Genomic DNA, 24,389 nt, shown 5'->3' with positions numbered 1-24,389 from the left:
CAAGTGAAGCACATCGATATTCAAGTTGTTTGCTTGAAGTTCGAAAGAGCTGCTAGAATGGTAAGCTGAGTGGAGTGGGAAAATAATAAAGTATTATGTGCGGTGTAAGAGAGATTGAGGCGGCGAAGAGCGAATGAAGGTAAATGGTTTCTTCGGCAGAAGGCGATCATATTTATTGGTGTTTTTCAGAGCACTTCAGGGATGATTAATAGTTTCCAGGTAATGATTAATGATTTCCGTTTCCCGATCCAGTACTTACACATATCCATCATACTACCTATGTTGATGCAATTAAACCTGAATGCATATTAATTCCCACTATCATGTGAGAAATCGTGTGCATTTTTTTAATTTCTAAACAATATTAGAAAATGGACAGAGAAAACATTCATTGCTTAACCCATTGAATTCGATATTGCATTGTTTCTGCCCACTCCGTCCTGCACTGCAATCAAACGGACTGCAATCCAAATCGGTCTTTCCGGAAATGGGAGCCGTTATCGTATTTTCTGTATTTGAGGTTTTTGTTCTCCTTGCCTTTTGCCACGGACATGACCACCGGCCGTTACGCAGCAGTATTTAAGTTATGCTTGCCATTATTTTATCGTGACGGAAAAAATTTTAAGTATTTTTCTTGGTATTATCTCTCTTCGTGTGATTTACATCTCTTGAGCGTAGCCCGTCAACAAATAACCTCACTTAGCCATGGGAAAAGGAGATCGGGAGACTCGGGGAAAATTATAAACGATGCTTGAAAGTTGAGTGTGTGAGGTGGAGAGAGGTCCTAGTGTGAAATGAGGATCGAATAATATTCCGATGGCGACGGAAGATAGAGAGGCATACTACCCCTTTTGAAGCGGCATCGTGATTGTTTCGAAGGGAACAGTGCATTTCATATCTTTTGTTGACCTAATGTTCTAAAGGGGAGATGTTTATCTCGAGTGGTAAATATGGAAGGGGTAGTGAAGCTTTTGTCTGAAAGTTTTGAAATCGGTCCACATGGAAGATAAACCCGTCCCCCCATTCGTGTTTTTCGGGAGGAGGACGTCGTTTTCACAGGGTGGAGTGTGTGCAGGGTGGCATGAAGCCAGCCCCCTTTTCCGGCCTCGCGGGGCCGAGTTCCAGCTCGTGTAAGTGCCTACGTGCGGACGTTTCGTGACTCGTGACCCATCCTCATTCGAGTCATCGGGGGGGGGGGGGCAGGAAAGGACGGATTGGTCACTTTTTATCGCTCTGATGGCGAGCTCCATTTTCGGTGTTGGGAAATTTACAAAATGAGAGTCAACACAAGGAATATTTATTTTTATCCACATTTTTAATTTGTGATTTCGGAATAATAACTTAATGCTTGTGAGAGTGTTTTGAAACTTATTCATTGATTCAAATGTCATTTCAAATACGAATTATGCTTTGTTATGCGAATGGCCTTGGGGTCGCGCCCTGTCTAATGTAAAGCACGTGGTATTCTCGACGCGAAAGATTTCTAACTATTGCCCATGAAAATAATAATAACGCTCGCTTTATTTTTCGTTGTTCAAGCGAAGCTATCAAACATAAGTTTATTATAATTGGTCAAAGGTAGTTGGGGAATCAAATTATGCGCTTCCAAAAGTTCAGGATCAGTGATAACCTACATGGAATATATGTCACGACATGTTGTGAAAGGAAGGATCAATAAACCACGAGGGCAAGCTCCGAGGAAGTAAGAATAAAGTTATGAAAGAAGTTGATGTCTATCTTCAGTCGAGATAAATTTTAATTCACCCTGCAGGTTTTTACGCTTATTTTTCTCAAGGTGGCGGGTAAATCTGGTATTCGTGGCCGAGTGACGTAAGTTTCATACGTAAAACTTAAAAAAAGAATTAACTGGGTTTATAATTAATGGAAACCTCTTACCATATATTATCTCCGGCCTTGTTAACAATTAGAAGTGACATTTTTTATTATCTCATTAATCTCCAAATTAACAAATTCATGGCTTCAACGATTGTGCTCATTTGGAAATCTCTTATCATAATTAACGTGTACGCGTTTGGATTTACGTCCTATCCCGCGGCTTAACGTTGTTCGCGCGTGCTTGTTAAACCAATTCGTTCTCACGTCTCGTAATCCTACTCGGTGCGTTGTTTATCCCGTTGTGTGTGGCGCTTCTCTTTCAACAGAAGCCAGTGATGTAGTCTAATCATTTGCTCGCTCCGAGTAATATATTGGGTTCTTTGATGCTTTGCAATACTCCAGGGTCGCAAGAATAATTTCCGTACCCGGGTGCGCTGCAGGGGTGCTCGGCGGGCGCCATGTGTTCCCGTCCCCCGTCGACGGCTGCATTCCGTATTTTAATCTTGCGAGTTTCGTTTGAAGTCGACGATGCACGTGGCCCCCTCCACCCCCCTCTCTATAAATCTCCCAACCACAAAAATGAGTGTACATGGAAAGTGGGAATCTTTTATTAATAGCCCATGGGGTCGTCTTGCTGCTACCTTCCGGCCGTTGGGCTCGGCAGATTTAATCGGTTCTCTCCATGCACGTCGGGAATTTCTTAGTGCATCTCCGTATCCCAGTCGATTGATTGATGTGTTGGCGATTTCAATATTTTAATGTTTTCATGATCGCATGATGGTGGTTGCCAATTGAGTATTAACTGTTCGCCGAGGATTTTAAATGTCCGCCCAAATGTTCCCCCATTAGGAAAATCCTTTTCAGTTAGCGTAAAGTGTAAGGAGTTAGTCTTTTAATGTATGGCAGTATGGTTTAGTGCCCCTTCCGGTGTCTAATATTTTTTAGTGTGCCCTGGATTAATCTTGCATCAATTGCCCTGCCGATCTGGTGACTGGTGATTTCTTTCCGTTTCTCAGTTTGAGAACCTGAATCGAAAGCTTCCGGTAGGGAGGAATGAAAGCGCCCACCATTTAGCCTCAGTCCACCTCCATCAACCTCCTTCCGTTATGCGCAAAAGGCTACGGAAAAAATGTGGAATTCGTCAAGCGTGAAAATTCGTCCCTTGCTAGTACCGCTACTCAAAGCAACCGGTCAGAGTACATGGTCTTGTGATAAATCGAACTGAGCTTTCGAATGACAGTGAATCTGTTAACTGGATATATCACTAGAATATGTGTCACAGATCGTGAATTTGATTCGTTTTTTTTCTAAGCAGGTGGCGTGATATTATGGTGGATTGGATGTTAGGTTGCTAACCTCAGGTCACTAATTTAAATCTCCCGGAACGTGCTTCTTTACCCAAGCTGAGAGGAACCATTGGGCGACACAGGGAAAATAAACCTTTACTTCTGCTTTATGTCCCTAAATCGGCGATTTCGCCCTCCCTAGGGTTTATTGGGTACATCCGATGTGTGAGCCATCAACTCCTGAGTTTTGCTGCGCTTTGGATTTTGTGTAGTTTAAACGACTGTTTATATGACATGTGAATACACGTCTGCCTTTGAGGAACGGTCCTCAAGGCGTCAGGGATTAGTAGGAAAGCCCCTATATGTTTACGTAGGCACCAGTTATGTATTTCCTCACCAGCAGGAATCTTGATAAAACTAACTTTTAATGCTAGAATGGTTCTCGAATTACTTTTTCGTCTTTAAATCAAGAAGTAATGGAGTGCCACCGATAAAACGCGAAAGGATTTGAGCGCTCGAGATAGGGGAATCGTAAAATATGCTGCACGCTACGACTCTAACCGACGAACCCTACCTTGAAAATTTCTACTACTCCACATTTATGGTTGACTTTTTCAATCTTCCGTTCGACCCATGTTTCGGCGCTTAGTGGGGGGGGGGGGTTGGCTTATTTTTCGACGGCGGTCATCATCAATTGGTCGAGTCGCATGTCGTGGGAAGCGGGAGGGGGAAAAATGGGCTGGTATTGCATCATTTAATGGGCGACGCCAATCTCCTTATCGCAAGGTCGAAGGAAACGGAGGGTGATGGGGGGGCGTACAATTCAGAATGGCGTATGAGGATTGGTTTAGGGGCCCAGTTCTGGCTTGAATGTCAAGGGTCCGCCGAGTTCTCGGGACTTTTCGTGGCCACGGTACACCCCTTCTCACCCTCCCCGCTCCTCCCCACGCCACCCGCTGCCTCGCACGCAAGACGTCGCGTGTTGTATCCCGAGCCGGCTCCTCCCACTCCCTTCCCCGCGGCGTGCGTGAGAAGTACACGTTCCACCCCCCCTCACTCCAACCCCCCCTTCCCCGCCCACTACTGCGATCGCAGTGCCCCGGACGCCGCTCGTGCGTGCGAACCGGAAACCGTTGGAATAAGATTGTCAGTTGTTCTACGATTCGAGCGTTTCCAGAACGGCCGGCCTTCGTGCGGGACGAGCGCGGAGCTCCGGAACGGGCTCCGGTCAGCGTCTCGTCTCCGGTTTCAGCAGGGTGAACTGAATAGAGCTCATTTTTCGTGGTCGTCTTTTTAGATCTTTATTTTGATATAGTGCCAGTTTTAATGTAGTCTATATCACGTGCGAGTGGGGTCTAGCTAGGGGTGTGCTGCGTGTGAATGATGGACGGATTTTCGGTCGGAATGTGTGTACACGTCGGCCTGAATCTGATTTGTTCACGCATTCAAAACTTGCTTGTAAACGGAGACTCATCCGTACTCTGAAATCCTGGAGTTAATGGTGGCTAGAAAAATAATGGAGCTGTCATGAAATTCACCCAATCGACAGAGATATCAGTCAAGGCTAGGCATGGAGGTCGTCGTCTCGTCATTTTTATCTCGGTCGTCTCATATTTTGTTTTTGCGATAAGTAATATGGAGGAATTATTTATTGTAGTATGGAGCATGGGTTTTAAGGATAATCGATATCATGTCAGTTAGGTCATAGGAGTACAATAATTTGTAGGCCCATCAACATAGGTAGATCCCAACATGGTATATGGAATAATGAATATAAGGAACGGTAACTACGGCCGTATGAATATTATGGGAAGAATCAACCCCAGCCGTACTCTTAATCCTATTGAGACTATGGCTGGGGTTGTTTCTTCCCATAATGGCATATTGAATAATATAAAAAGAAACCGGAGGGAATTATTCAGATTCATAAAGACGCAGTCGTTTCTCTTACTCGTTTCCTTCGGTATGACCGGTGGCGTCATTGTTTTTATCCTGTGGACTAGTCTACCCTTTCCAGCAACACAATGGGAGAGAGTCTATTTGTCTTGGAAAATGATTGAGCTATCAAGTAATATTTTGTCCGGAAGTTTGGCAGAGACCATAAAAATTCGATGACGAATAGAGTATTAACTTTCTGAAAAATATTGTTAACTGCGCAATTAATTTCTCTTGGTTTCTTCGTCGTCGTTATGCATGTAAAATCATGGATGCTCTAAAAATACAAGTTTCGTTCGTTCATCCAGATCATGCCTTCTTTTACTTCGTAAATATAGGGCAAGGTTTTAGCTGAGTTCGTGTGTCCATGGATCTTCCAGGCACGAAATCAGTTTGTTATAACTTCGCAATGCGGACGTTCTAGACAGAAGTTCTGGAATGGACGCATGCGAGAGCAACTAGAGCTTGCATGCATAGTATAATATATTTCGAGCTCCTTATTAAAAATACGCTATGCATGTAAACAGTTCATTTTTCACTACTCTTCATTTTAAAATATGACCGTGGTATGATGTACGTTACTGGAAGCTATTGCATTTATGAATTTCAGGGAGCTTTGGATACGAGTTGATTTAATTTGGTATGTACATATTTTTTAAAGACTGCATCCCTAGGTAATAATATGTCCTCGTGAAGTATTCTCTCCGGAAAGGGTTTTTTTTTATTGCAAACAAATGCAGGAGTTAAATGTAATTATCACCGACCGTAGGGTTTCGCATTAAATCGTTAATGCTTGGGTTAGTTTCGAAATCTTCTTCTGTTGGAGCATTCACTGAAACGAGAGAAAAGTCAAAGCCAATGTGTTTCGTCAGGTGATCATAATAAATCGATCATGTACGTTTTGGAATGGACGTAATAACGGAACCCGAGTGACATCAGTTGCTTGTTTACGTATTCCAGTTGCCGTTTGGTGACAGCCTGAAGACCAATCGGAAAAAAATAATTTCTTTTGAGTGAAGAGGTCTAATTTTGTCACAATTTAGCATTCTAGGGAATAAATTGGGTGTTTGCGGTGGAAATGTGAAGACGGACGACGCCGTTTCACTCGATACTCCTCGAACGAAAGTGTCCGTCTACGCCTTGAAGACATGCCTAACGTCGCCTACTGATACGCGATCTGGAGGAATTCCTCGGCGCGTGAAGTATCCGTCGATCTGTGCAATTCGGAATGCTGCGTTCGTTGCCCCCTTTCTGCCCGCTGGCACCGGTCAGTCAGTGTGGTTTTTGTCGAATTGTGGTGCGCTGAGGGAAGTGGAGGAGGAACGAGGCTTCGGTGGGATGGTTGCGGGTTGCCGGGCGGATGGGGGGGGAAGGAGTGCGGGTTGCCTGTGTCTGCGGTGGCGGTGGTCGGGAGGGCGGGCGGGCGGGCGGTGTTAAGAGGTTCCTTGTCCCCCGCCCCGTCGGGTATCCCTCTCTCCTTCTTCCTCCTCCACCCCTCTGGTGCCGCATTCGGATTTGTCGCGTCTACCTGGCGGATGGGAGTGGCGGAGCGGAAGGAGGGAGGTCGCGCGTGGGGCAAAAGGGGGAAGCCCCGTAGTGGGTGGAAGGGGGATCGAAGTTGGAGGCGGGAAGGATATTTGTCACCCAGCGTCTGCGGGACGAAACACAGCGCGCGGAGTAAATATGCCCGCCTCCCCCCAATCCCTTCCTCTTTCTCGCCGCTCCCCGCATGGTCAATCGGAGACGCGGCCTTGACCAATGTTCATATACCCTTCTCTCTCCTCATCGTTTTTCAACCTTTCGTTTATTGCCGAAGAAAAACATCCTAAAAACGTAATGGCTCCGAGGGTGTAAGTCTTAACTCGGACGTTATGCCCAGTTCGTTACTGTTGATTCGAATGAAAACCTCGATCAATGCATTCCTCTGAGATATAATTGTGAAACCTTCTTTGTCATTTCTCTTTCGTCGATCACATTGGGGTTCGTGTACAATCATCGGGGTCATTGACATGAAATGGAAAAAAATGACATAGTCAATGAGCATGTAAAAAAAAGAATTTTCGAATTAACTGCCATGGCATCCATGCAGTCACTGCGTTTATGACTGTAAATGTAATTTTACATTCAATATAGTTAATGTCAACTGGGTTCTGTTCTATATTATCATTGCTGAGGTTCCCTTCATTCATATTAATTGGTACTGTTCTTTACCCCGGGGAAGTCTATCGTTACATTTAATAGTTTCCGTGGGAAAGAGGTTATCAACCTGGAAATGAAAATAACGGTGAAACTATTTTTGTTGTCAATTCAGTTCGGAGATATATTTTGAGGGATCGTCATTGTTGATTTCACTGTGATTGGAACAATCAGGCTTGAGAGTACGAGGTACACGTCTTATTACTTGAGGCTATGGAAATTGATAGGTGAGAGGACATAAAATGGAAATGGTTTTGAAGGATCAAGCATTTGGCGTCATTTCCAATCTGCGTTTCGAAGGCCGGGGCACTGGAAGAGTAGTGGGTGAGCTGCGGACGGGATGAGGAGAGGCCTTGTTTCCAGGGGGCGTATCTCTCCCATAGGCTGCGTGGGTCGGTTTCAAATTGTCTGTTTCCTCTCTCGTCTCTCTCTCTTGTAATCCCACAGAGGAGGATGAGGTCTCGTCGTCATCTCTTCTCATGCACCTACCTAAATTATCCCATTTCTTTTCGCCTAAATGTAATTACTCCCTGCGAATGAGAATTAATGTCGCCGTCTCCTCGAAATTCTCAGAATATGCGATCCTTGGTGTATTCAGTTAATCAAGGTGGTGTGGATGGTGAATGTAATTTATCTTTGAAATGGGCGTGTTCCTCCGTTTCTTTCAGGTCCCCATCGATCGCTCCTGCCTCTCTAGAATTCCATTGGTGGGCAAGTTGACTGCTTTCTAGCCTGGCGATTTATCTTGCCTTAATTACGCTACTAGCTACCTACCGAATTAAATTTTCAGAAATATTTATTCCACATTTTTATTCTTCAATATATATTCTTCGTACTTACTCGTATGGATCCGTAGTGCGCTTTCTATTATCTGGCTAATGAACTTGGGTAACCGGTCAACATGCCAAAGTCCTTAATTCTCCATGCCTTCATCAATACACTTTCAGGTTGTCTTCGCTTCACAAATTTAATTTTTTCTCCGTTTGAAGTTTTGTGGCGACTTCGAAAATAGGCCCGATATGAACAATAACAGTTATGAGTATTCCATGAATGGTTTTCTGGGCAAAAAAATGTTTTAGTCGAATAATAATGACTCATTTCGCGAACCTGTTCTCAGCAATACATGTTTTACCTTTTCGCCTTCGCATGCATATCTAGGGTAATAAATATTTTGTGCAACAAATAATAAAAACGTTGATAAAATTTATTTCGCATGAGTTGAAGATCCGTTTTCGCTGGTAAAAAATGTTTTCGAATTAAGACAATAACCATGAAAAATAGCGTAATGGATGCACCGTTATAGGGTTTTCTTAACTGTTGGTTATAACACGTTCTCTATCCCTTGTTTATCCTGTGTAACCGGTTAATAATCTTTTCCTCAGCAAGGAAAATATTCTGAGCCACGTAGAATGTCCAGAATCGCACCAGTCTGTTCGAGCGGCCCCAGTGTCGTGCATTTTGCGTTCGTGGTTATTTGGCCTGATCAATGTAGACTATCGAAAAAAAAATTTGAACTCTTTCATGTCCTCATAATCTTTCTTTTTCCCTCTGTGCGGATCGTGCTGCTTTGGAGCAGTTTCATTAGCGCCGCCCTCACGAGTCTTCAATTTAGCGTCGATCGATAGCTCCTCCGTCCGTCATGTTTCTGCACGAAGGACGTGTGCTGGCGGATTGAAAAAGAATCAAATGGATCGTAAAATCTCTTGGATGAGAGAAATGAATTTAAGCTACCAACATGTTGGAGGCAGAAGTACCATATGCCTTGAGGCGATACGCGGTCGTTAGTTACCCACTTGGCCTCTTGAGCTGGGAAAAAAATATAAGGGGTGGGAAAGGTTGTTTCTCACCTTCTTTTTGATAATAGCAGTGAGAGAATCATTATATGGCTGTGATATATGGGAAAATGTTTGGTTAAGTGAAGGAGACGAAGGGAAAGCCTTTTCATGCGGCTTAAAGGCTGAAATAATGTATGAGGACACGAAAAAGTGAACAGTACTGAAGTAGGGCGAGTAAGATGAATTTCACGCCACATGTAATAGTTGTTAGGAACAATCCAAAACCAACCTTTTAATTGTGAAGACTGCCTTTGGTGAAAGTGGTGCTAATTATCTTCTGATCAGTAATGACGCTAGATATTATTATCAGTTAAATGATAGCATTTTATAATTCAGGAAAAAATTGTTTTCTGATATATCATCGGCTAAACAATTATTCCCACAATATTCTTCCGAGATGGTGGCGAGCGGATTTTAAATATTTTGAACTAATGTAAAATAACCTGTGAGATTAATCCATAAAACTGTGATATTTAGATGTAAGGAATGTAGGCACATTCAGCTTATATGTGGTTGGATATTGTTCTCCTCACGCCCCTCCCTCGCGTTCCAACTCTACGTATTCGCGTATTCGTTTTATCGCGAGAGTTACTTCCCTTAAGGTCCGGTTGGCGGTGGGGAAGAGCTTAGGAAATAAAAGTTTTCAGAGTGATATTTTGGATGGATGAAGTCCAAAGATTCATGGGAGTGGGGCGCCAGTGTCTGGTTATTTTAGCCCTCAAGGTTGCGGAGTTTACTTTGAGGATTTAATCAAAATTGGCGTGCCCCACGGTGTGAGTAGTTCGTTCAGGGGGATAGGGAGAGAGGGACGTTTTCCACATACCATTGCGTCGGTTCCGAATATAATCGGCGCTGTTTCCTTCCTAGCGAAGCGAGGCTGAAGTTGGCCGCGAGTGGGCTTCTTCGCTCGCAGGGCGTGGATTCCGCTGATACCACGCGAATAACGCACCAAGGCCGGGCCCTAGAGCCCACCTCCCAGTATGGGAGGGTTAGAGGGAAAGGGTGGGGATGAGTAAAGGGGGTTAATAAACTCCTCCCCTCTTTGAACATTCTTTAGAGTGAGGGGCGTTGAATGAAATCTATAGTGAATTGAATGAAATAATGAAATTTTATCCAATTGAATTAAATTGAATCAAATGAAATTAAATACGATACATACGCAACTGATATCAGCTTATGCTAGCTGTACTCATATTTCGTTTCGTTTGGTACAATTTGTACGTATCCATGATCGTAGAAAATTCATGCGGGATGAAAGGAGGACATTTTGCTGTAATCTCTCTTGCTAGTAGACGGCCAAAATGCGTCTCTTAAGGCGAATTGTCATTTCGTTTCGTCTCAGTCTCACTCTATGTTGACAGCGCTCATTTCTCGGTATGAATTACTGGATTTTATTTTTTCCGATCCAAATGTTAATATTTATGAGATAAAGAAAAAGTTTGATTCAGAAATTATCCCTCTCAACTTGGACGAAGCTTTCTTTGTGCCGCCTCAAGTTAGGCTCGCACTTTTCGGGTTGGCGCTTTATATTCTTCGGAGAAAAAGGTCAACATTAATCCGGTTTACAAGTCAACAGTGGAGCTTTGTCGGAGGGTATGAAAATTGCCCGAGTGCGACGTGTTATTTCGCAAGACTCGTTATGTGAGTTAGAGAACGGGCTTTCGGTTCAATTGCAGCTAATCACTTGCTTTTAAGACCCTCCCTGCGGACCTCTCAATTTTTCCATTCGATCGGCCGGCGTGGGCGCCGGCAGTCTTGTTTTTCCCATTAGCGTCCTCGCGATCCACTCGAGACACGAGCAGGCTTCCCGATAGGCCATCAATCCTCGTGGTTATATTTTTAATGTTCTCCCTTATACATATATCCGTCTTTACCGACCTTTTTAAAATTGGTCCGGCAGTCATAGAAAGATTCATATTAGTCGTGCGAGGTTCTTTTTCCTCCGTGAGGATTAATGGTGCATTTCGCAGTCGGAGAATAAAACAAGAAAGAGAACCTTGAGAAGCTTTCTCGTGAGAGGGCGTTTGTGCTTTCCGTTTTTCAATGTCTTCCGCCGCTCGCAAAAGTTGGCTGCATTGCGTAATTGGATGGCGTCGTTTGCTTTATAGTTTTCGGGAAATAACGTACGGATTCTCTCTTGGAAAACAAAAGAGAACTGGTTTTAGGGGACGGCGCTTCTTGGATTTGGATTTAGTTTACTTCGTGGTTGTGGACTCCTTTGTGTTCGCTCATTCGTATTTTTAGGTGTATTTCCATTGTTATCTTTGCTTGAAATATAATCGTTTGCACTGGTTAGTCATTCTCCGCGCCTCCTTGCATGTTAAGGCTTCTTCCAAGCGAAGGGAATCGATCGGAAAGCCACTCCCCAGAGTTTTTTAATTAATGGAACGCGGTGTGTGAGAGGTAATTTTTAAGGAGATAAGATGTTTTTGATGATTTATTTTAGCTGCAGTGCTTCATTTATCATGTAGCTTATTTCAATTTAGTATTTATTTTATTGTTATGATAACTTGGGTTATGTATCATGGTTAGGTGGGGTTACCTATACGCTAAAAAAGGATGATAGGTGTACTTCGTGCAGCTGTGGATTTCGTTCGTGACTGAGATTCCATGGTAGTGAATTAATCTTTGATAAAAAAACTATAAACAGTACATGTATATCTTGGTGATCACTGATAATTTCGAAAGGATTGATTGATAGGAAAAATAGATATCCTTACATATTGAACTAAAAATTTTATTAACCCAGGTTTTGAAACCCATTATTATTAAGGAATCGTCGAAGGTCGGCTAGTTAAAAATATTTTGTCGATTCTGCAAGTATATTTTTATTTCGAAAATTGTATGCTTGTTTCCAAAAAGTGACGTCTGAGATTTTTTAAAGCATACATTGATTTGGCGTAATTTCGTAGTGAATACAATGATGCTAATCTAGTGATTTGGTAAGAATCCGTGCAGGAATCATTTTGCGTTGGATTATCGCACTTGACAAAGCAGACACTCAAGCACGATTCCTCTCCGTACTTCGTGTCGTCTGCTAAGTTCACCGTTCATGTGAGTTAAACCGTCTGGCCAGCTCGGCAATTTCTTAATGCTCTTTAGCAGGTCGTTCGCGCCCCTACCATCGTGCACGGACGCCCGTTTAGAATACACGGGCACCTCTGCGGAATTCTTCGCGGTCTGGCGGTTGAACTTGTAAGCGAGACTTGGCTGGCTTCTTTCCACTTTCCCTCATAGTGAGGACGGCCTGTTGACCGGTTCTGCTGTCCAAAACGCGATTTTTTTCTGATTGCCGTTTGGTTATTTCATTTTTGACGCCGCCGCTTGTCTCGGCGAGTGGAATATTTTCCCATGCCTCCTCCCCTCCCATCTCACGAATGTCGCCGATTCATCGGGAGGTGGTTTCTATGGACGAAGATGAGTGACAACGCAGACCTGTTGTCCTGTGCATGCTCTTCAAAATGTTCCTTTTTACAAGTGTGTTCTTTTAAAGAAACCCAAATGAAATGCGGGTTTGATCGTAATCATATTGTTTGGGTATAATATGTGTTACTTCGTAAAAAAACCCAAATGAACAAGATTCTTGAGGAGTAGGAAAGTTGAGGTATACATTTGAGGAGGAAATAAAAAAGAGTAGTCCATGTATTTGGGCAGTATTTTAGAGTAGAAGGGGCATATTAGTGGGGTCATTAAGGGAGTTTCGATAGTGAAAGAGGTATTTTCAAGAAGTTTTTTTGACGGGTATAAACTGAGTACAGATGTGAAAAAATATTGGCAAAGATATGATAAGGAGCGTAGTGCATAATGGAAGAGACCTGGTCTTGAGAGGCAAGAGGATGAGCAAACATTTGAGGCATTTTAGATGCTTCTGAGGGAGAGAATGGAAAAAAATAATTTGGAAAGAGAGAAAGGTTAAATGCTGACGTTATAAATAGGGTGGGCGAAGAGAGGTTGATATTGGGAATCATAAAAAAGGCAGCGAAAGTGGATGGAGGAGATACGTTAAGGTTTGTTGAAGGGCGTGATTGAAGAAAGAACTCTGTGTAATCGTGGGTGAGGAGAGAAGAGAGTAGGCTTTTTGGACAGCGTGAAAGCTTGCAGAATTTACGAAGAAAGAAGTAAGGTAGGGCAAACATAAATATGTTCTCACGTTACTTATAAGTAAATGGTTCTTAGGAACCGTCCAAAATCTGTTATTTAAATTAAGAAAATACTTTGCTTGAAAGCAGTTACTTGTTAGCGCGTGTGTAATGATCATGCTACCCATTTCCTCAATTATCCGAAGTTATTGTGTAATTCAGATGTGTTTATTTTGTTTTTTCTTTTTGAGTCCTCGACCCGTGTAAATTATCATTTTGTATTGACATCAATCATGCTTTGAATCATCGCTATAGATTTTCGATAATGCTCTTTTCGTTAGGTTCGTTCATTTATAATTATAGAAAAACCGTAGCAATGAAGAGAACGAAGCATTGGAATGGGAGATTCTTTGAAAATATTCCTTCTATATGTTTCGTGGCCTTAAATTGTTCGAGGATAACTCCTTGAATCCCATCGCAAATGTCTCTTGGCATATGTGTCATTATTGCTCGACCTGTCGATGTAGTGGAGGACTTCTGTCATTACCCCGATGCCTTAAGGACAAGATTGATAGCCTTGTAATAGCTTTATCGTAGCATCTCGAGCCTACGGGTCGTCGAGAGCTCCCATTTGAAGATGCTGCATGCATTTCTAGACGATGTGTTTTTTCTCTGGTATTTATTTGCTACCGGACTTATATTTTCACAATTTTCCTGTAAGTTGAAGAGTTTCTTTCTATACTTTTTCAATTCATCCCCCCAGTGCCTTCAACAGCTTGGAATACTTCGAGACGGCAGTCTCCTCTTTCGTCATTCGTAGCGAGCTGTGACTTCGTTATTTCAAGGCTGGTCGGCTTCGAGGCCTTCCATGAAACAGGCAGCAATCAACCACAAGTGTGATTTTATATGTGAACGGTGAATCTCGCGTCTTACCGAGCATTAGGGTGTGTGAAATTCACACGTAAGGGTGGGAGGCACCTATCCCTGTGCCGACTGCGGTTTCCCCGTAAAGGAGATGCTACCCGAAAAATCAATCCGAGGTCGAAACTAAGCTTGCCCGCAGTAACCCGGATTTGAGTAAATGTCACTGAGTGGCAGACTTGGATGTTTGGTTGCGCCGACAACTGCGGTAATTAGGAACGCTCTTATATCTATTATTTGATAAAAAGTTAGTGAAATAGAAAAAAAACTATTCATAGGAAGAAATTGGTCTTCACTGATAGAAAATAACATCTTTACAGCTGTAATTTTTATGAAAAGAAATTTTTTTTTGAAAAGGTCGGTTGCGTTAAGGAATTTTACGTGGCGGCTGGCATCCTCTGGGACTATGACTTAGGCTTTATTCTAAGTCTTCTCTGTTTACTTCGTATTAATCGAACGCACTTCGTCAGTATTGGACCTCACGCTCATTGGCGAATTGCACTCATCGGAATGGTATTCTCTCTTCTGCTTAGTGTTACACAAGTTGGTCGAGGGGTAGTGCATATTGGAACCCGGGCCTTCTGGTCAGTAGGCAAGACGTGAGTACGATGTCTGAATTACCGTGAGAGCCAGCCAGCACTTGCTCACAGGAGGGAGGGCGTGCGTTGTGCAAGCTCTTCCGCGCGTGCGGTTCGACGACCGACCGGGGTCTGTGATATTTTCGTCTTTCTTCGGACCCTGTTCCCCACTGGAATGTTTGGGAGGACATTCCATTCACGGCCCAGGGTCATTAAGGAGAGTGACGGAGGGAGGAGAAAACGCGTGTCGAGAAGCCACGGTCTCCCGAGACTCTCAGAGCAGTCGTGCGATATACCTGTCTTTTTACTCGCGCTGGATTACATTGGCTCTGTCGTGGTCGTGGGTCCCAAGCGACTCTATCACGATCTCTTTTCCTGTAAAGCTCGGCCGTGGGCTTTTTGGTCATTTTTTTATGACGTGTTTGGGTAGATTTGGATTTCGCGTGGATTTCGTCGGAATTTGTTCCGTGAAAATTCGTAGCAGTAATCGGATACTGATTGAGACCTGGGATCTTCCATCAATTCACGTTATCAGGTAACTGCCGACGTTTCGTTGCTTGTCTGTCACTCAACTCTCTGAGGGAGATGCCAGTCTCATTCGTGGAAGCCTCCGTTGGCTGATTTTTTGACCGAGTGGGAAACCTGCGAGGATTTCACTCGCCAGTCCTTAAAATGGTATATTATTAACTGGTTATCTTTATTCATAAGAAGTTAAATACTCGAGCTTCATAACCTCGTGGGGCATGAGATGTTTATGATGTCACTACTTTTCTGTGGAAGTTGATATCGAATACCTGGTGACATAAGAATTATATATACTCATACATCGGGTTTCCGGAAAGGCCATAATTTTCGGACAAACTCGTTTTAATGAAGTTCTGTTTTCAAAATGAAACTACTAAGTGTTTCAAAGCTTAACATTCTCAAATTAAAAAATTCGGAGAACGTCACAAATACCGTGAAAAAGACATAACGGTGTAAAAGATGTGATGGAAACTTTTTTGACTTTTTTCAGGTAAGTGTGTTTTGAGTTAAAAATTCTTGTGTATTTGTAAAATCTTTCATGATTCGATAAACCACGATGAGGACCGTTTATCCCCACGATTAAGCATCTCTTTGCTTCTTGTCGGTTGGCATTTCGCCAGAGGTACTAATTTAATGAAAAAGCATATAAAAAATACGCCCATTACCTTTCCATTTGATTCTTCATATAGTTTGAGCATTATGCAGCAGTTCTCAACATCGTAAGTTAATTTCATGTACGCTCAATTCAATTCCGTTTTCGGCGTTACATCAATCAATTTTTGCAACGTTCCAACTCCTACTCAGTAGGGGTTGCTTTTTTTCGCCCGATAATATTCAGGTCTGGCTAATCCCGTGTAGCCATCACTCTCCACCTCGCCAGTGCGTTTGTGTGTGCTTAAGTACTTCAGTTGTTGTTTTAGTCCTTTGGAGCCGCTGTAAACGAGATAAGATAGGAAAGAGCCCGTGACTGCGTGCCGTCCGAGGAAATACGTTCCACCAAACTCTTTTCGTTTGCTCTTCTAAGATACTCATTTTTCAACTTGTCGGGTTGTGCAACACGCGGTCCGCAAGCGAGAGTTCTCCCCGACCATAAACCTTTTTGTGTAGATAGTAGTAAAGAGCATTGAAGACGAGAACCGGTGTGAGTTTCTTTTCCTTTGGGGGTCGTGTTGAGTTGCCTCGTGTATCCATGCGTACGACTCGAATCACTCATTGGACGTTGTAAAATTTCAAGTGTTTAGGAATATTGATTGCGGTCACAGATAATAGACATGACCGTGATAAACACGACCATGATATCCGTACAGAAATAATGTTTTCAGAAAGTCAAATTTTTAGTAGTGGTCAAGTTCCCGTGCTACAATGGTATTTTTTTAGTGATTTCGCGAATGAGGAAAGAGTGACCTCGAATCACAAAAAAATCCGGCCTCCGGTGGCGTTCGGTATTCAAAGAGCGCTCTGCACTCGGCCGATCGAAAATTTAGATTCTTCATTTGAAATTTAACGGCTAAAATTTGCGATAAAACAGCTCTGCTCCACATTCCGCTGGGTTGAATGAAAACTTGCAATTAAATTTTACCTAAAAGGGAACTCGCATATTATTCAAGTCCATTCTAGTTTAATGCATTTGATTAAAACTTTCCATATACTCGGGTATAACCATTTTTCAGGCTAATCTACGGATATCGTCACAGAAATGGATTAAATTGTAATTCAAGGATGGACCCTAATGTTTAAAACACGTACTTACTCAGGTCGAATGGTGGTTAGGGAACGGTTTTATACATCCATAAGTTATTTATATATTGTTATCAATGTCTTGGGTAGATTTAGTTACCGGGTGGAAGTTTGCAGTGGTGTTTGTTACTGGAGGTTTTTTTATCTATGTAGGTATCCCCTTCGCTTCTATGGAATAGTAAAGTTTTTTATTATTATCCATTTCATGCACCTTAGTGTTACTCCATAGCTTTCAATTCTTGGGTGAAAGCTTGGTTTATTAATATTGTTTTTGGTTTTCCGGAGATATCTGATGTTCCATCTGCTCTGGGTATACCGATAAGCCACTCACCCATGCCGTCAAGTGTCGCAGGTATGGAACCACCTGAGTTGACACTATTGTATCCATGCCGAAGACGTAACTCGAGCCCCCAACATTTGGTTTTCCAGCAGTCGTGCATTAGCCGCTTGACGAATTCGGTGGGCGGTTGGTCTATTAAATCGAAGAATAGCATCGTTAACCTTTCACACCGTTGTTACTTAAATTTGTCGATATTATATTTCAGTTAAAGGTATCAAAATAATTTATCAAACGATCGCCTTAAATATTTGTTGTAACTGATGTATTTCCTTCTTTCATGCTCAGCTGCTGTTGCTGAAATGGACGGTAGGTGGTTTCAGATTTAATTGGCATACTTTTCTTCGGCAATTCAAAATTATCCGTCAATGTTGCTTCAACACACATACGTATAATATTTATCAGCTTATAGATAACTCAATTAGCTTATTACTACCTCCTCACATTGAAATCTCTATGCACCGTTTATTCTATTTTTCCTTGAATAACGTTGCTTTGTACTTCGTACAATTATCTGAGACATAAGAATTTAGTTGCATGCTAAAATGTATTGTAATTTGTCGGCTTCATGTATCTTGCAAAGCTTACTATTATTGTTGCTTAAAATATTCCGTAATCACAGTGCTTTCACTATCGACGGGTGTATAAAACGAAGTTTCGTATTTCTGTAGCAAAATTTGTAGCAGTAAGAGCACTCTATCTTAAGTTTTAGTCCCCTCATCTAGTTTGGTGGCGTATTTTAAATTTTTATGCTCTGTAAAAAATTTAATTTCACATTATAATGCCTGAACTAGTTCCCAAGTATTCTACTTTGAAGAGATTATTTAATTTAATGTCGTGTGAAAATTTGAATATGAAATTTATAATGTGTAATAATAATTGGTTATTGTAATTGCTGAAGAATTCAACGTGGGGAAGTTTATTCTTGTCGGAAGTATCTGGTAAATACCAACGTTCGAATTAGCCGTGGATGGTGAGTCGTCACGGTGGCGTAGCGAAGTTCTCTACAAGATTATAGAGGGTTTCTTCGGAGGCCTTTTGTTCTGTTTCCTGATTCGATTATAATTAGCGAAGGCAGAGGAAAATGTTGGAAGTGCTTCCTTTTTCGGTGATGATGAATGAAGCAATTTTGGCTTGACAGTGTCACTATTAGGTGCTTGGAGTTACTCAACGCAGCCACCGCAGCCCAGATTCGTAATCCTCTCCCGTTGCTTAGGTGGGCGATGTCATGAACTTTCATGCCCCGATAAACCTTAAGAGTACGAACTTTCAAATACGTGCTTCGTGCCTTTTCATATTTGAAATTAATATTTTTTTCTGGAGGAAAAGAGTTTCCGATGATTTTACAGTGGTTCTTGGCGAACCGAGTGAAATATGCCATCTAGGCTGCCATGATTGTTTTATGAGAGCTGGATCGTTGAAATATTTGTGTATTTCTCAAGTTTTTGTTTTCGACTTCACCTGTATGACCTTCGGCGTCGCCGGAGTATAGTAACCGAAATTAATTCATTGAATGTATGCTGCTGCGCTCATATACCTTTTATCCTACTTTCCAACCATATGAATACATGTTCGAATGACTAAGCTTTTGAGCCGTGTATGTCGATGCGTGAAGTCATCAAAACATCGTCTTGTTTCCACAAAACGGGAACTCATTGCCCCTGAATCCGCAATCCCCGGTTATCGCAAAGATAGGCGATGAACGTGATTCATTTGATTATGACGCCGGCCATGTCCCATCGGTTAGCTTGTTGGGACAACGCGTGCCTTGCGAAGTGATAACGACGAGCCCCACCTTAATTCTGAGTATTTATGGCACCTGCCCTTTCTCGCCACCACCCTCGTGCGATATTCTAAGCCCTAGGAATCGAAAAGCGATGTACTCGGTTTGCACCCAGTAGAGTGTGGCTCTTTTTTTTGACGACGTGACTTCTCTATCATTCAATGGAGGTGGTTTGAGGAGAGCTTTGGTGTTAAAATTTATCTTTTTATGTTGCATTTGTTGGGTGGGTGTTAGAAAACGGAAAGAGAGGCCCAACAAATTGGTTAACGAAGGAAAGTAATCCGATATTCATATTTGCTTGCGTCGTGTAGGCCACTCTAAAATCATGCGCAGTGGGATATGGGCATATTTGGAAAGGTACTCTCCAACATGCATATTAAGAGGGGATTCGATTGACTTAATCTCACCACCCGACCAAGAGCAAGGTAGATTCAAAGGGGCCGATTGCATAATGCTTGCGATACCCGGTTAGATTTTCAAAGGCACGAGGTGCGTAGGCTCCCTTCCTCTTTCTCCCTCCCCCCCATATATTTCTCTGCCTATCACGAGGCGAGGCGAAAGGAAATGAACTTTCCAATCATTTCCGCTTGGCCGCACCCTCTCTCTCTCCCCCGCCACCCACCCACCTCACCTTCCAGCCAGCTCCTGAGCGAACGGGTGTATTTATACTTCGCGCGTGGAGACCAACCGAAGACATTCTTCCTCCTCAGGGCCGGATGTCAAAATATTTATAATATGCCCCAAAAAGAATCCTTCCTCTCTCCCCCTCAGGACTTTCTGCGAAAACGGTAACTCATACCACCGGCAAGGATTAAACTAAACCATTAATAAAATCTTATTAAGTAGCCTTGGGGTATTTTTGATAAGTCTCATTGACCCTCAACGAAGGATTGTTTGTTTCCATCGCGGTTTGAGTGATGTGTTCTTTGGCTAAATTGGCTTAGGCTTTACGTCGTTGGCCTTGAAACTTTCTCAATGAACATCGCCTCTATGGCTTGCCATTGTTTTTCGTTGTCCATCGCTTTTGTCCAGTTTTTCCATCCGAGCACGAGTGGGAGGGATTTATACATTTCGACCGCTTGATGCGCATTGTAATGAAAGGTACAGCTGGCAAATTGTAGATGTAGATCGTATAGTGTAAATATTGCGAATGTGTCATGACTTTTAATGGTTCCAACTGCTTAATTTCGCCAAAAAAACAGCTTCATTTGGTGCCATTCATTCGTTGGGTATTTTGAGCAGCACGTGCTTTCAGGAGGAGTTCACGCGGATCCTGGTAATAAAATCAGGAAATTAATATGAAAGTTGAATAAGTGCGATCGGGTGCCGTGCTACTGGACACGGTCCTTGTCGTGGGAGCTTCTGGCAGAAGATCATTTCAACAAATTGTATCCTTACACAATGGGCACTTTCGATAACGGAAGTCAGGAGGGAAACAACATGTGATTATGATCTCAGTAGGGGTCAATAGGTGTTTCTTTTGTGTCGAAAATTCAAGCACAATAGAACTAAGCATGTATCGAAGACTTAAGTCGTGAGTGGTGACTGCGTCGACCAGTCCTTCGTGTGAAAGGGAGGCCTAAGGGGGTCTGAAGCTTCTTTGATCGAACGCTAGCTTTTAATGTATTGAACATCCTAAATCGTTTCCGCCGCGCTGCATTTATGCCTGCGGTGATGGTGCAAACAATAAATATTGGAACAACTGTTTTTGTTCCTTTTTATTTTTTTTGCAATCTGAATCCTGAATCATAATGTATTTTTCTTTAATCCTGATTTTTTAAACACCTAAATGGCAGAGCCAACTTCAGGAACTTTCAGAAGAGACTTCGCCTCGAACTTAATTTCACGAAAGCGACCGTTTTCTCTGTTTCATTCTTTCTCGAAGATTCCCTCGGGGATATCTTGGGCAGCTTAAGGTTCGCATGGTCTGCGCCGTAATGGCGACCGCAGCCTCTCCCACCCGGAGGGTGAGAACGCTTTGGTTTTTTTTATTCGTTCTTCCGTTCGTTCTGTCGACGCAGTCGCGCCGAAGGTCCGAGGGCGCGGGAAATACTGTTGGCGACAAAAGAGGTGACATCCTCTCCCCCTTTCTCTCTCGCTCTCTCTCTCTCTGCTTCCTCCCCTCTCTCTGCTAAAGGGATAGTTTTCTGCCAGCGATTTTTCACGCTTGGCATAGACGCCTTCCCGAAATATACCTTCCTACGGGAAAGGGGATGAGGGGAGTGGGCGGTGCAGACGGATGGGGAAAAACGCGGAGGGGAGGTAGGAATGTGAAGGGGGGTTGGGGGGGAGGGAATGAGTGGTTGTGCGCCTTTATAGAGAGGAGGGAGTAAGCTCGAGTAGGAATGGGAAGGAATGTGGAAGTGGAGGGAGGTGTCCTAAAGAAAAAAAGAATGCCATAAAAAGTTATTTTTTTCGATATACATTACTGGTCCGTTGCCGTGTAATTTCGTCTTCGTCCGTTTCTTTGCCACAGCGAAATATTACGGTATGCATCTTCGACTGGTATCGAGTGAAATGATATCCTTGTTGTCGCTTTTATTTGTACATACCGGTATGCTCTTTAATTCAAGGGCCATTAGGCGAAGACATTTTGCCGTTCCTTCCCACAGCATTAGTAGGTCGAAAGTTACCGTACTTTCTAAGTAGTAACAAATACTGTAAGTAATCGATACTTGAGAATAGTCGGTTCTTTTCTAGTGAAGGATGATCACCGTTCAATGTCTCAAGTGTATTTTTCGTTTGATGAATTAACGGGATTAAACGTACTTATACGCGTAGTAGGTTTAAATCCTAGTCGCACCGTTTTCTTCATCAATGGTAAAACTCTTCTCCTACAGTTAGATAGATGTGATGATAGCAACTCGGTAAAATTTGTGAGTGGCAAAACTTGTCTTCGGCCCAAATAATTGATGGTTGTGTTAGCCGAGAAAGACCGGAGAAAACTTTGTTGTTTAAGCTGTTTAGTTCTTTTTATAGGCTCGGAAAATATTTTTTTCAAGCTCGTACACATATTTCTTCCCCGCAAGATAGTTTCGCAAGTGCAATAGCATAATCAAAAAACGACGGGAAATGCCGGATTAGTGATGTTCTTGCGTTTTCGCAAGTAAACGAGAGAGGTGAGAATGCCACGGTGCTGAAATCATTCGTCCCTACCGATCTCTCGATTTCCGGTCGAGTGATACAACTGCCGAAGCGTCCTTACTGTGTCCGTAGGCAATGCCAGTTTTGGCGGATGATTTCCTCTGTGATACTCCCATTTTCAGTAGGATAGGCCTGACAAGCATTAGTATTACGTATTAGTAATTAGTACGGGTTTTAAATTTGTCGACCTTAATAAGCGTTAACGTTTAGTTACCAAGTCTTCTACATTTTATATTCATGCATTTTTAATTCTCTGTTCTTTGCAATCTTACGGGAATCGCCTTGAACTATCGGTCGTGCCTCGAGATACGTCAGACGTGTTGATCCCTTTCCCGTTAACCGTCCCCCGACGTCTCGTTCCCATCTGGAATTAACAGATTTCTTCGTTAGTTCCTCCCTTAGATCTCCATCATCCCATTTCCTCACGTCTATTGATGCAACGTACGGCTGTTTGAGCGTGTAACTTACGCACGACCCGGGGCGGAGTAGCGCACATGCGCGAACTCTTGATCACGGGGGGGTCGGAACGTGGCATACGTAAGTATGGGATCCGGAGCGAGGAGGAACACCGTCGAACGGTTGAGGGGGGCGTGCCGGGAGAGGGGTATTCCCCGTGGTGGGGGGATTCTTCGGTGTAGTGTGGGCGGAATGGGATACTTTATGTCTCTGTCAAGGAGACAGACGACGGGTTTGCCTCGTCGGGAGGGCATGGGTACCCCAACTTTATGGCTGGTGACTCAGGAATTCACGAACCCCAGATGCCCGTGATGTTAAATTTTCAGGAAAATATATTGGAAGGCAAAGAGAATTCGTAATTCGTTTTTTTCATTCTAATTTCATTCGTTTACCAATTCGCAGCTGCTATTCGACGTATTTTGTGTTCAGTTTCACTTAGCGAAAGTGATAAATAGGTAATTAAGTAATTTAATGTTCACCCTCATTGTTTCTGTCCACGTGTACTTGGTACCCACAAGTCACCGCTAGGGTGTGTGGCTCACAGCCTTCACTTGTGTAGGTACTGTAAAACGCTTGCAATTGAATCAAAAGATAACACGCAAAAATTAGCTGTTCGTTGAAGGGATAAGATTAGAATTTGAGTAATTTCCTCACCACCCTTGGCACTGACGTACTTGTATGCTTAAAGGTTCCTTATGTTTAAAATGCATGCGAATTCTTAATGGTGTAGTCCATCGTCAGAAAATAAAGTGAAATTTTATATTTTAAATTAAAATATTATAAACTCGTACGTATTATAGCAATTTCTACACACCACCATAGTTATGAGCCCGAAGGTTAGTTTGAATAGGTGAGGGTTCGTTCCATATTTTCTCTTCAAAGACCCTGAGAATTAAGTTCTTTCGATTCGTATTTCAATCAAGAGACTCTCGAGGCAAGGAATATTTACGGTATTGACAGCAGAATAGCATGCATGAAAGAGTGTATGAATTTTACATAGGTAAAAGAAGTACACAAGGATTAGGGGAGTATGGATAAAAATTCTGAAAGAGAGGTTTCCTGTCTTTGCGTGATCAGGAATTTTTTCTCCTACATCAGCGAAGAGTGTAAAGGCGCAGGTGTTATCATTTTCCACACCCCTGATACGCGACTCGCAAAAATCTCGCCATACAACGTGAACGGGCGGAAGAGTGAAGGCGAGGGGTGAATTGGACCGGCGACCACATATTTCGATTCGGCTGGGAAGGTGGAGTTTTCTCGCGGAGGAGAAGTTTGAGAGACGATACCAGAGAACTCCCCTTGCCTCGATTTCATTTCCCCGGTGTGCCACATGACCGAGCATTTATGGTTGGTTTTTTCGACACGCACCGTCGATTCTCCTTTTTTTTCATTTCCCGTTTTTGCCACTGTGCAACTCTTTTCCTTTCTCCCTCGATTTTCCCCTCTTTCCTCTCCTCTCTCTTTCTCCCCCCTCCTCATCCCGTGGTGACTTAACCCGAATGTTTTCGATGGGAGGCTTCCAAACTCCATCACACGGGTTCGCGGGAGAAAAAACGCGACGAAAGGCCAGGGTCGGCGTCGAAGGGGGGAGAAGCGCGGGAATCCCTTAAGGCTCCAACCATGTCACGGGTCGCGTAGCCTCTCAAGTCACTCGAGCTAGCCACAGGAAGGAATCAACTCGAGTCGTGTATTCCGCGACTACTGTTACGACGCATAGCGTAATCACGAAGCCTGTGTCGAA

General features: G+C 43.0%; 1 protein-coding gene across 10 annotated transcripts in view; it reads left to right on the top strand.

Moving 5' to 3' along the window:
* The window catches only part of Unc-115a (Uncoordinated 115a), a 179,108-nt gene that overhangs the window by 51,906 nt on the left and 102,813 nt on the right, over window positions 1-24,389 (top strand). Inside the window, exon 2 of one of the 10 annotated variants that reach the window (XM_071585291.1) lies at window positions 17,554-17,574. The exons of the other annotated variants lie outside the window; for them this stretch is intronic. Coding sequence (XP_071441392.1) covers window positions 17,554-17,574 — 21 coding nt within the window. The remainder of the gene's footprint in view (window positions 1-17,553; window positions 17,575-24,389) is intronic. 10 annotated transcript variants of the gene reach the window in all.

Source organism: Hetaerina americana, unplaced genomic scaffold (assembly GCF_022747635.1).
Source record: "Hetaerina americana unplaced genomic scaffold, ioHetAmer1.1.p SCAF_2, whole genome shotgun sequence".
NCBI lineage: Eukaryota > Metazoa > Arthropoda > Insecta > Odonata > Calopterygidae > Hetaerina > Hetaerina americana.
This window is presented reverse-complemented; position numbering and strand designations above follow the sequence as displayed.